The sequence below is a fragment of the Pinus tabuliformis genome, chromosome 7 (assembly GCF_031772625.1).
Source record: "Pinus tabuliformis cultivar Carrire ecotype Pingquan chromosome 7, CPIR1, whole genome shotgun sequence".
Taxonomy (NCBI): domain Eukaryota; kingdom Viridiplantae; phylum Streptophyta; class Pinopsida; order Pinales; family Pinaceae; genus Pinus; species Pinus tabuliformis.
The window spans coordinates 942,186,235-942,199,851 of NC_142293.1; the positions used below are offsets into that span (position 1 = coordinate 942,186,235).

A 13,617-nucleotide genomic window follows, 5' to 3' on the forward strand; every position below is an offset into this window, starting at 1 on the left:
TATTGTTCTAATATTTTTTCATGTAAAATATGAGTTTTTACCGGCTGTACTCTGTAAATGTTAATTTTGCATTTCTTGCTTTGAATTCACGGTGTAAAATGATACTTTTAAGGGGAGGATTTAAGTGCAGTCTGTGTAGGAATTTAAGAGGCTGAATAATTATGAGTTTAATCTTATTTTTTTGTAATTAGGTGGATAGGCATCCCTTGGCTAACATCTGCAAATTAATCTCTCTTTTAATCCAAATCTTTATTTTATGGTCATAAATGAAAGTTGCTGGCATATTCTCGTTGTCTTCTCTGCATCAATGAATAGAATTTCAAATTTTAACTACCTTATATCTCTAAATCTGTGTTTGACTTTTCATGTTTACCTATTACAATTATAAAATTACCATGCAAATTATGAAATAGCAAATGACATCTTGTTTACTGTTTCACATTTACCTAATACAATTATGAAATCACCATACAAATTCTTAAATAACAAATGATATCATGTGAATACATGTTTACCATTTTAGATTTACAGTATAATTGTGAAATTAGCAGGGAAATTATCTAATAACAAAGGGCATCAAGTGAATATGTGGGTTTATAAAACCAATGTTTGTAGTAGAGGGTTTATAAAACCAATGTTTGTGGTAGAGTCATTAATTTCAAAAGGGCAAATGAGGCGGATAGGGGTATATCAACCACATTTACTAATATAATTGTGCTAGTTTACATTCCATTAGAGGTTGAACATGGTTTATTAATGGTATTTTACCACTGTTTTGATTTGAGGCAGAGCTCTGGGAAATCTTCAGTTCTGGAGAGCATTGTTGGAAGGGACTTTTTCCCTCGGGGTTCAGGTAAAACTGAATGCTCTTTTACTGTGTTGTTTAGAATAAAAGAATATGACAGTAGATTTGCGGTTTGGGTTAATTTCAGTGCCTGAATTTGGAATGCAGGTATTATAACGAGGAGACCTCTGGTTCTACAGCTTCACAAGATAGATGCCAATCAACAAGAGTATGCAGAGTTTTTACATATCCCTAAGAAGCGTTTTACAGATTATGGTAAGTGGTTACTTTGTGTCCACAGTTCTGTGAGATGTTAAAATATAACAGCAATGTTGGTGCTTTGAAATAGCTCCTTTTAGACATACTAGGTTGTTTGTAGGGGGGGTGAGAAATATCATTCAAGGTGAGTTGGTCCTCCCCTTTTCAGCGAGATGAGCCTCCGATGCGAAGGAATTGTATGGTGCAGTTTAAATGAGTTTGTCTTGATGGAGAGCTCTGCCACTGTTTTCTCATTTCACAAGTTTAAACCTCTCTCTTGCATGCAAAATTTGTAGCAATTCTTTATTTCGTGGGTTCCCTTTTGAAAATGAATTAACTCCATAATGTGCATTCTGTTGAAGAATGTAACTAGAATGTAACTAGGTTCGGTCTTCATATTTATATTTGAGTCATTATGAAATGTATTTATCAAAGAATGAAAACGAAAAATTTATTATTATTACAATGACTTGTCAAAGCATGAGTGGGTCATCATTTTATAGGTCAATGTCACCATTGAGGACTTCTAGGTTTTATATTAAGTCATTAGAGTCATTGTCCATTTAATGAGACCCTCCTTGGGCTTTTGAATCATGTAAAACAAATTATTATTGAGTCAAATATGTAATTTGTCACCTCCACACCAAGTCAACCCTTGCCTGATGAAGTCGGCCTACAAGAAGACAATTCGACCCACAGAAGAGGCTATATATACAAGTGCAGTTCAATCTATTTTCTCACCAACTCAACAAGTTCGATACACAAGAAGGAAGTGCAGAAAAGTGCGAAGTTCAAGGAGAAGAAGGTAGAATTACAGAAGAAGAACAAGTTGAAGTTTTGGGCTATCTCTCTCTCTCTTTCGTACAAAGTCACTAGGTTGTTGCTAGGGTCGAAAATTTGCTCTTGGGGAGGTCAAAGTTCTGGATTTTCTAGGTCGAAGTTCTGTTGCTGGATAGGTTGAAGTTCTACTGCTGCAAGGTTGAAGATCTAGATCGAAGTTGTTGGAATGAAGGGTTGACTTGGTGATTGGAAGAAGTTTGTGTCTAGGTCGAAGAGTCTTGGATTATCTCGTCTTAACTACTGAAGGAAAAATTTGACTGGGTTTTCCACTAGAGAGGGGTTTTGCCTTGGCTAAGTGCCTACATCTTGTGTCTCTTGTTCTTGTGATCTTCATACACACATAATCTGGTAATTGCTTGATGAGAGATAATATAATAAAGAAGTAAAAGAAGGCAACATAATTCACAAGTAATTATCAAGAAAGAAAAATCAAACCCTAATACTACTAACATTGATTTCTCAACATGGTATTAGAGCTAAGGTCAAGAAAGATTGGAGACCACTCTGTTGGCTTGAAAGGAAAATTTACTCCCTCTATGATAAGATACTTGAAAATGGGATTCAATATTGCAAGAAGCTGGATCAAAAGAATGATCTACAACTTATTCAATAAGGTCAAAAGCAAAGGGTTCTTCGCTGCACTCATAGGTCCACGGGCCACTCAATGATGACAATGCATGGATTATTGATAGTGGAGCATTAAGGCACATGATAGGAGATAACAAACAACTTCACACTCTATCAAAGGAACAATCTTCTCATGCAGTGGAATTGGGAGACAACAAAAGTTATGTTGTTAAAGAATTGGGATCAACTTCTTTGAAGCTGGACAATGGAGCAAAGCTACATCTCAACAATACACTCTATGTTCCGAGTTTCAAAAATAATTTACTTCCAATTTCTTGCTTAGAAGATAAAGGTGATAAATTTGCTATTGTAGATGGAAAAGTTCTGGCTTGGGGAAAAGATTCAAGCATCGATAAAGCTAGGGTTGTTGGAGTACGTGAAGGAAGTCTATATAGAGTCATAAAACCATCTCCTCAAGCCTTAATTCGCATGGAAATCAATCCCATTGAACTATGGCATAGAATATATGGACATTTACATTATAAGGTTATTCCCTTTCTCAATCAATTGGTAAATGACATTCCCAATATCAAAGAAGATTGTGAAGGAATATGCAAGGGATGTGCCTTAGGAAAGAATACAAGGAATCCTTTTACATGCAGTGAACCAAGGTCTAAAGAAATATTGGACCTCATTCATTCAGATGTATGTGGGCCTATGTCTGACAAATCACTTGGAGGTCATCTTTATTATGTAACCTTCATTGATGATCACTCTAGAAAGACATGGTTCTATCTACTCAAATCAAAGGACGAAGTATTTGAAAAGTTTAAGGAATTTAGATCTAAAGTAGAGACCTTGACTGAAAGAAGAATAAAGACTTTGAGATCTGATAATGGTGGGGAATACACTTCAAAAGAAATAATTGCATATTGTAAAGAAGCAGAAATTAAGAGGGAGCTTATTGTTCCCTACAATCCCGAACAGAATGGAGTTGCAGAAAGGAAAAATAGAACACTTGAAGAATGTATACGAACAATGTTTTTTGATTAAGATATACCAAAATTTCTATGGGGAGAAGCAACAATGACCACAATATATATACAAAATAAAAGTCCTCATAAAATCATCGATAATATGACACCGGAAGAAGCATTCACAAGAAGGAAGCCATGTGTGGACCATCTTCGAATCTTTGGATGTCTCGCCTATATCCACGTTCCAAAGGACAAACGAAAGAAGCTAGATTCTACAAGCATTAAAGGGATTTTTGTTGGCTACAATCTTTCTTCAAAGGCATATAGAATCTACATTAAGGAAGGAAGACATATTGAAGTAAGCAAGGACGCTATATTTGATGAAAATCATGCCTACAAAAGATCCAAAGATATTCCTATTGATTCCAATGATGAAGACATATGTTATGTTCCAAAGTAGAAATTTACAGAGATAACAAAGACATGCAACAATTACAACACAAAAATTTACTCAGTAAACACACATGTAAACAAAAATTTGCTCGGAACACCAAATTGGCCAATTTTTATTAATTATAACTGTTGGAGTACAATATGAGGTGGAAGGAGTGCACTTGGGCTTGCACAAGGCAAGCTACAAGCCTCAGGTGGATGATAAAATAGTGCCTGGCTGCTGTAATCTTTGCTGCCTCCAAAATATTGCGTTGTCCCTTGAAAATTGCTCTTTTGGCTGACTTCTGACTTTGATTTACCCCCTCAAAACAACCCAGAATTTACGTGACTTTGGGGATGTACTCTTCTCCAAAAACCCAGAAAAATGCAGAAAGGGTTTTGCCTGGTTTTGACTTGCCAATTTCGACTCCTTGGGGATTGGCCCTCCTCCAACGCTGGTGCTCACTGCCTGTAGTTGGAACTTCTGTAACTTGCTGCTATAATACTGTAAACCACCCAAAATCAAACTCCCAATAATCTCTCTGCAACCTAGCTCCCAAATCCACCTGCTAAACCTCCAACCAAGATGTCCCTCTCTAGTGACTGCGTAGTCCAGAGTGGGGATGACGCAGTCCCTCCAACCTGCAATTCGAATTGGGTGTATGGTTGGCTCTACTGTTACAAATTCTCCTCCAGAAGATGACAATTCGATGTGGGCAATGGAAGCCCTCCTAGGGTGGCACTCGAAGTCCACTGAAGAGGGGTGAGCTTCACTCCTTGGGAAGCTCTTGTGCTGAACAACACTCTGTAGCTTAGCTAAACAGCCAAAGCAACAATGAAATTCTTCAAATGATCAAAAGCCCCAAATGCTGCTCACTTCATCTTATTTATGCTTGCTCCCTTGGGCCCCACGTGGGTCCCCATCAAATATTTCGAACCCCACTTAGGAAATTCGAATTGCCTTCATGGGTGCATATTTTTGGGTGGGTGAGTGGCCCCCACAATCCACTAAAAGCACATCGACCCCCTTTTCCTAAGTTTTCCCCACATATTTGCCTAAAGCCAAAAATATCAAAATTGCCAAAATTGATTTCCTCCTTACCTTGGGAAAATTATTAGGAAGGGACATGACAACATACCACTATTCAAAGAAGAAGAGCACCACGACAATCCTACTACAAATCAAGAAGAAGAAGAAGAAGGACCAAGTGAACCTATTCAACCTATGATCATACCTAACATAAGGAAGATTCCAAATTGGTTAAAATCTACTCTTGAAGATGTCGAAGGACATGGAGTTGCGAAAGGAACCTTTAGAGAAAACAAAGGACCAAATAGATATTCTGGATATGCTGCATACTTGACAAAACTAATAGAAGCTGAACCAACTACATTTGAAGAAGCTACTCATCAAGAAGTATGGAAAAAGGCAATGTAGGAAGAATATCAATCCCTCGTGAAGAATGGGGTTTGGGAAATAGTTCCTAGACCAAGTGACAAATCGGTTGTCACTTCTAAATGGATCTACAAGATCAAGCATGTTGTTGATGGAAGGATAAACAAGTACAAAGCTAGATTCATTGCAAGGGGTTTCTCTCAAAAGGAAGGTATATATTATGAAGAAACCTTTGCAGCTACTGCAAGATATACTACTATAAGATCCTTGGTTTCATTGGCTGCTACAATGGGATGGAATATCTGTCAAAGGGATGTAAAAACAACATTCTTGAATAGAACCATCAATGAAGAAGTATATATTGAACAACCTGAAGGCTTTGAAATAAATGACAAAGACACTCATGTTTGTAGACTCAAGAAGGCCATATATGGTTTGAAGCAAGCTCCTAGGGCATGGTATGCAAGAATGGATGCATACCTTCTAAGAATCAGGTTCGTCAAAAGTACTGCTAATCCAAATATCTATATCAAAGTTGTGGATAATGATCCAGTCATTATTCTACTATGTTAAATTTGGACAACTAGGTCCAAACTCCATGTTCTGATGCTCAGATTAAGAGGCTAATATTTTTGTTGGATTCCTCTTTCTGAGAGGTGTAAAATCCATATAAAAATAGTCTTAATCCGATGAGCAGAACTTATATTTTGAATTTATTATTCTTAATAAATTATATGTGCAAAGGTCAGCCAGTTTTGTAATGTAGGCTCACATGCCCAACAGATGTGTCACACACCCTCATTGATGAATATATATATATACAGGAAAAGTTGGAGAGAATTTGATCACAACACAACTCACATCTTCCTCTCTCATCCTTAAAAGTACGAGCTACCTGGAGGACGAATTTCAGCCACACGTGGGAAGGACGAAGAGGATTTTTCTGCTGCTAGGGTTTCTGCTGCTAGGGTTTCGCAGAAGTTTGACCAGCGTTGACTTTGGTCAACGCTTGGTCCAAACAAGCTAAAAACTTGTGGGAGGTTCGATTTTTGAAGGCCATACTACCTGGCACAAAAATCGAGGTCAAAGGGTTGACCGTTTTGCTGCTGCGTTGACTTTTAGCTTGCTGCCCCTGCGTTGACTTTTCAGGACAGCGTTGACTTTTGTAGAACTGACTTGGGTTGACTCATCTACTGGTTGGAGGGTTGTTGTGACACATGCTGGGCTGGCTGACCAAAGGAGACTTTGCTAGTTGAAGCATCCTGTTGACCGCCGAAACAAACACATACATTTTTCTTGTTTCTGATTTGTCTTCTGTAAGATCTGCTTATATGTTCTATCTGCATTTTGCTTATCTACTTGTATGATTGCTGTGAGAAAAGTGAAATTGCTCTTAGCATAGAACATCTACAAAACTTTACATGGTATCAGAGCTAAGGTGAAGACAAACTCTATCTATAGCAATCATCATCGAAGGAAATGGATTCCTCTAAGCTTGAATTCAGGGAGAATGACAAGCTGACTGGAAGTGATGACTTCCATGCCTGGAAGATGTTATTAGATCTCAAATTAGAAGATCATGATCTCCTAGATCATGTGACAGGGAAGATTCAAGAACCTCCATCAAATGCCTCTGCTGCTGTTAAACACAAATATAAGAAGGGAGAAATCAGAGCAAAACTGCTGATCAGGGAATCCATAAATAAGAGTCTGGTTGCCTACATATCTGAACTAGGCACATCCAAGGAGATGTATGACAAACTAATACTTATGTTCCGAGTAAACAATGTGAACCAAGTGCTATTCCTCAAGAACAAGTTGAAGAATATGAAGAAGGGCCGAGACGAGTCTATTCAAACCTTCTTTATGAAGTTGACCGAAACCAGGAACAATCTGCTAGCTATTGGGGAGACAATAGCTGATCGTGAGATGGTTCTCACCGCACTTGGAGGACTTCCATATGAATGGCAAGTATTCACAACTACCATTCTCAACAATAATACCATCCCTAACTTTGATGAGCTTCTGTCTAGATGTATGCAAGAAGAAACAAGGATGAAGGAATTTGATAATGAAAGAAATGTTGCCTATGTTGCTCATTCCCGAAAGAAGAACTCTGGTGGTTCCAAGGACAAAGGAAGGACTAAGACTCAAAAGAAGAAGGGAAAATGTTTCACCTGCCATAGGACTGGACACTATGCTAGAGAATGCCCCTTCCAGAAGAATTCTCCCGATAGTGACGACAACAACAACAACCGAAGGAATGGGAATCAAAGAAATGACAAATCCAAAGAAAAGAGGAAGGCTCACTTTGAAGGAAACCATCCACCTTCTAAAAGGACCAGAAATACCAGGTATGAGGAGTCTAATGTTGTTGATAAAAGAAATGAGTATATTCTAATATCTGCTCTCTCAGCTGCATCTCCGCCCGACACTATGGATGTCTGGCTAATCGATAGTGGTGCCTCAAGACACATCACCGGATTCAAGGAAGCACTTTCTGACATGGTTGAAAGGGATACTAATCTAGAAATTACCCTTGGGGATAATGCCACTTATCCTGTGAAAGGGACCGGGACTGTGACCCTCCACTTGTCTCAAGGACAAGTCCTCCATCTACAAGATGTACTCTATGTACCCAAATTGAAGAAGAACCTTGTGTCTGTATCTGCCATGGAAGACAAAGGATTCAATGTAACTTTCTCTGATGGAAAGGTACTCATGTGGAAGAAGAGCTTCAAGGAAGCTATCTCAATTGGTTTTAGAGTTGGTACACTCTACCAGGTTGGAGGGAGTCCGTTGGGAGCTATGACTTGTGATACTATCCGTCAAACCGAACTATGGCACCGAAGATTTGGACACCTTCATTACAAGGCTCTTCCCGAAGCAAGGAAGGTGGTGACAGGGATGCCTGATTTTGGAAATAATCATAAAGGTGTATGTAAGGGCTGTGCTGAAGGAAAACATACAAGGGGACCTTTCCCCTCAAGTGTCACAAAGACATCTGAGATATTGCAACTGGTCCATTCTGATCTTTCCGGTATGTTGCCTGTAACATCCCTGGGGGGATGTTCTTACTATATGACATTTACTGATGACTTCTCTCGCAAAACCTGGATATACTTCTTGAAGAAGAAGGATGAGGCTTTCATGTGGTTCCGTACCTTCAAAGCCTTGGTGGAAAATATGACCGAAAAGAAGATCAAGATTTTGAGGACTGACAATGGCACTGAATATGAGTCAAATGAGTTCAAAGACTTTTGCAGAGAAGCTGGCATTAAGAGGGAGACTACCACTGCATATACTCCTGAGCAGAATGGTGTTGCTGAACGCAAGAATAGGACTATTGTGGAAGCTGCCCGTGCCATGCTATGTGACCAGGGTCTTCCAAAGTTTCTGTGGGGAGAAGCTGCAAATACTGCTGTGTACATTCAAAACCGATGCCCTCATTCCGCTTTGGACTCCAAAACTCCCGAAGAGGTTTTCTCTGGTAAGAAACCTGATGTCTCACATTTTAGAATTTTTGGATGTCCTGTCTATTTTCATGTGCCGAAAGAAAAGAGAAGTAAGTTGGATGCTACTGGGAAGAAAGGAATGTTTGTGGGCTACAGTGAGACTTCTAAGGCATATAGAGTCTATGTACCTGGTCAAAGGGAAGTAGAGATAAGCCATGATGTCACTTTTGACGAAGATGCTTCCCTGAAGAAAGTAGTAGATCTTCCTAGATCTGAAGAAAACCATGAAGAAAGACCTGGAAATCTGGAAGAACCCCAGGATGAGACTATGCCTGATGTTGAAGAGCCAATGGACCCTATTGATCCTTCCCCTTCTCTAGGAAAGAGGCCATCATGGCTCAGGGACACCCTCGAAGATGCTAAGGGTCATGCTGCCCCAAGGGGAACATTCCGAGAAAGCAAGAAGCCGTGTAGATACCAAGGGTATCTAGCTGCCATGAGTACTATTATACAATTTGAACCTGGATCTTTTGAAGAAGCCATCAAGCATCAAGTCTGGAAGGATGCTATGCATGAAGAATATGAGGCTATTATGAAGAATGATGTCTGGGATGTGGTCCCGAGACCGAAGGACAAATCTGTTGTCACCGCTAAATGGCTCTACAAGATAAACATGGATCTGATGGGAGTGCTGAAAAGTTTAAGGCAAGATTTGTTGCCCGTGGCTTCTCTCAAAAGGAAGGAATTGACTATGACGATATATTTGCACCTGTGGCTCGATATACCACCATCCGATCCATCATAGCCCTTGCTGCTACGCAAGGATGGAGTCTTCATCAGATGGATGTCAAGACTGCTTTTCTGCATGGTGCAATAAAGGAAGAGGTGTATGTAGAACAACCTCTGGGATTTGAAGTTCAAGATCGAGACACTTATGTCTGCAGGTTGAAGAAAGCCCTCTATGGGTTAAAGCAAGCACCCAGAGCTTGGTATGAGAGGATGGATAGTTACTTGATGAAGCTGGGCTTCACTCGAAGCAATGCTGATCCAAACCTTTACTTTAAGGTTGAGGAAGGAAAGCCTCTCATTCTAGTGCTGTATGTGGACGACCTCTTCCTGACAGGTGATGACCCTCTCATTCATCAATGTAAGAGGGAGCTTGCTGCTGAGTTCGAGATGAAAGACCTAGGACTGATGCACTATTTCCTAGGCCTGGAGGTCTGGCAGAGACCTGGAGAGATTTTCCTTTCTCAAGGAAAGTATATTGTGAAGCTTCTGGAAAGATTTGGGATGGTGGACTGTAAGTCCGTGTCGACACCAATGGAACTCAACTTTAAGAAGTTGAGTGGCAGCGCTGCAGGGCCTATCTTGGCAAATCCTACTGAGTATCGTCAACTCATAGGAGCTTTGATGTTCTTAGTGAACACCCGTCCGGACATATGTTTTGCAGTGAATACTTTGAGTCAACAGATGGTTGAGCCTCATCATTTTCACTGGGTTGGTGCCAAGAATCTTTTGAGATATCTTCGGGGCACGATAAACCATGGGCTGAGATACACTGCCGGGAGTGTGATACTCCGGGGATATATTGATGCCGATTGGGCTGGCAGTGTGGTGGATCGTAAGAGCACATCTGGATGCTGTTTCAATCTTGGTTCTGCTTCGATCTCATGGATGAGCAGGAAGCAGAAGTCGGTGGCTTTGAGCACCGCGGAGGCCGAATACATTGCTGCTAGTATGGCCTGTTGTGAAGCAGTTTGGTTGAGGAAGCTCTTTAGTGAGCTGTTCCAACATGTGCTAGATACCACTGTAATACTCTGTGATAATCAGAGTGGGATTCGTATGACTGAGAATCCTGTGTTCCACGACCGATCCAAGCATATTGATATCAGGTACCACTTTATCCGGGATATGGTACAGCGAGGCGCCGTAAGGCTCGATCATATAGGAACTGATGAGCAGGTCGCGGATATTCTCACTAAGCCCCTGGGGAAGGTCAAGTTCCTAACCTTCCGTGAGAGTCTTGGTGTCGTGGAAAGACCCTATGATGTGGGTCCTGTTGGACGATGAGCTCTGGGAGCTCTGGGGGGCTTTGGGGATAGCTTCTCGGAGCTATAAGCACTCATAATGCTTCTGCCCCACCCTTGTGATTATTGAGTTGGTTCGCCACTCATTTAATCTGTGCCCCGTATGCATCCTACCCATTGAGTTCAGGGCTCATGGGAAGTACCTCTCATTTGGCCAATGAGGTGTGGAAAAGCTAGAGACTATTAGCAAAGACTGATGGACGCATCAGAGATTGCCGTACTCTCTATCTAGGATGGCATGGTCCAACCACTTGATCTGGGATCAAGATTTGTGAGATCTGGGACCTCTGGACTGATTATGTCAGTCGGGGAATGATGTCTTTGTGACTGACCCACTTCTGTTCTGAAATAAAGAAGCCAGCAAAGCAAGTTTCGGCGGGATGACTCACGATGTTAATTGCACTAATAGATGGAGTTCTCCCTAGTTGAGAGGGAGTGTTAAATTTGGACAACTAGGTCCAAACTCCATGTTCTGATGCTCAGATTAAGAGGCTAATATTTTTGTTGGATTCCTCTTTCTGAGAGGTGTAAAATCCATATAAAAATAGTCTTAATCCGATGAGCAGAACTTATATTTTGAATTTATTATTCTTAATAAATTATATGTGCAAAGGTCAGCCAGTTTTGTAATGTAGGCTCACATGCCCAACAGATGTGTCACACACCCTCATTGATGAATATATATATATACAGGAAAAGTTGGAGAGAATTTGATCACAACACAACTCACATCTTCCTCTCTCATCCTTAAAAGTACGAGCTACTTGGAGGACGAATTTCAGCCACATGTGGGAAGGACGAAGAGGATTTTTCTGCTGCTAGGGTTTCTGCTGCTAGGGTTTCGCAGAAGTTTGACCAGCGTTGACTTTGGTCAACGCTTGGTCCAAACAAGCTAAAAACTTGTGGGAGGTTCGATTTTTGAAGGCCATACTACCTGGCACAAAAATCGAGGTCAAAGGGTTGACCGTTTTGCTGCTGCGTTGACTTTTAGCTTGCTGCCCCTGCGTTGACTTTTCAGGACAACGTTGACTTTTGTAGAACTGACTTGGGTTGACTCATCTACTGGTTGGAGGGTTGTTGTGACACATGCTGGGCTGGCTGACCAAAGGAGACTTTGCTGGTTGAAGCATCCTGTTGACCGCCGAAACAAACACATACATTTTTCTTGTTTCTGATTTGTCTTCTGTAAGATCTGCTTATATGTTCTATCTGCATTTTGCTTATCTACTTGTATGATTGCTGTGAGAAAAGTGAAATTGCTCTTAGCATAGAACATCTACAAAACTTTACATACTATATGTGGATGATCTATTTATTACAGGTGTAGAGTGAAGGATACAAGAATTCAAGAAGATGCTGGTAGCCGAATTTGAGATGAAGGATCTGGGATTGATGCATTATTACCTAGGTCTGGAAGTTTGGTAGAAACCTGGGAGATATATCTGGGGCAATGAAAGTATATAATCAAGTTGTTGCAAAAATTTGGTATGATGGATTCCAAGCCCATGACTACTCCCATGATCACCAATCTCAAGAAGTTGAGAAGCACTGACTCAAGTCTCGTAGATCTTACCACCTATCATAAGTTGGTGGGTTCTATGATGTATATGGTAAATACTGTATGTTTTGCTGTGAACATTCTTAGTCAATTTCATTTGGAGCCTTGTCATGATCATTGGATAGCTGCCAAACATATATTAAGATATCTATGTGGCACTATACATCACTGCCTAAAGTATGACAACAAGGAAGTCAAGTTGACACGTTTTACAGATTCTGATTGGGGTGGCAGTGAGATTTATGGAAGAAGCACTATTGGTGGATGTTTTAGTTTGGGATTTGCGATCATCTCATGGATGAGTAGAAAGCAAGATCCTGTTGTTTTGAGTAGTGCTGAAGCTGAGTATGTGGCTGCATGTGAAGGAGGAAAGGAGGTTGTATGGTTGAGGAAACTTCTGTCAGATTTGTTTGAGAAGCCTCTAAGTCCTACTGTGATAATCAAAGCAACTTTAAAATTTTTGAAGATCCTGTGTTCCATGCAAGGACAAAGCATATCAACAATAAGTACCACTACATTAGAAGTTTGGTATAGGATGGGATCGTGGAGCTATAGTATGTCCCGACTGATGAACAGGTAGCTGATATGTTAACAATGACTCTTCCTAATAAGAAGTTCGAATATCTTAAAAGCATGTTTGGTTTGGTTGATATCACTAATCTCGTTGATGATAAATGTTTGGAAGAGATTTGAGAAGGCATCTGGCCGATCTATGTGTTGATGTCTAGTTCCCGACGCAGGGAGGGTGGCGTTGGTCATAGAGATTTGACCTTGCATTACGCACCTAATTCCTTGGGTTGATGGTTAGCAAGTAAACTTGATGGTACCTAGAGAGGCTGAAATCTTTAGTCCATCTTAGTCCCACCTGGATATATTTCCTTGGTCAGGAATCTACTTTGTGGCACCGTATGTGCCTAAACTCTTCATAGTTCTTGTGTTTTGAGATCTTCCTTGTACTTGTATATATGTGTAAATTATGAATACCTCCCTAGTTAAGAGGGACTGTTGAAGAATGTAACTAGGTTCGGTCTTCATATTTAAATTTTATATTTGAGTCATTATGAAATGTATTTATTAAAGAATGAAAAAGAAAAAAATATTATTATTACAATGACCTATTAAATGTTGATTTGTGGTAGCAGCGGATGTGCTCTTAGGGAAATTAAATATTAATGTGGATTAATATAAAACTGTGTTAGAATGGTCCAAAAGACATGGATCAAGCCAGATCTAATCTTCGCTGATTAGGGACTTAATCTTGGC

At 40.2% G+C, this 13,617-nt stretch overlaps 1 protein-coding gene across 1 annotated transcript in view; it reads left to right on the forward strand.

Annotated features, from left to right (window-relative positions):
• LOC149250737 (dynamin-related protein 5A-like) overlaps positions 1 to 13,617 on the forward strand; it is a 216,811-nt gene that overhangs the window by 1,868 nt on the left and 201,326 nt on the right. Inside the window, exons 2-3 of the mRNA XM_089459224.1 lie at positions 790 to 853; positions 953 to 1,060. Of these exons, the coding sequence (XP_089315350.1) occupies positions 790 to 853; positions 953 to 1,060 (172 nt within the window). The remainder of the gene's footprint in view (positions 1 to 789; positions 854 to 952; positions 1,061 to 13,617) is intronic.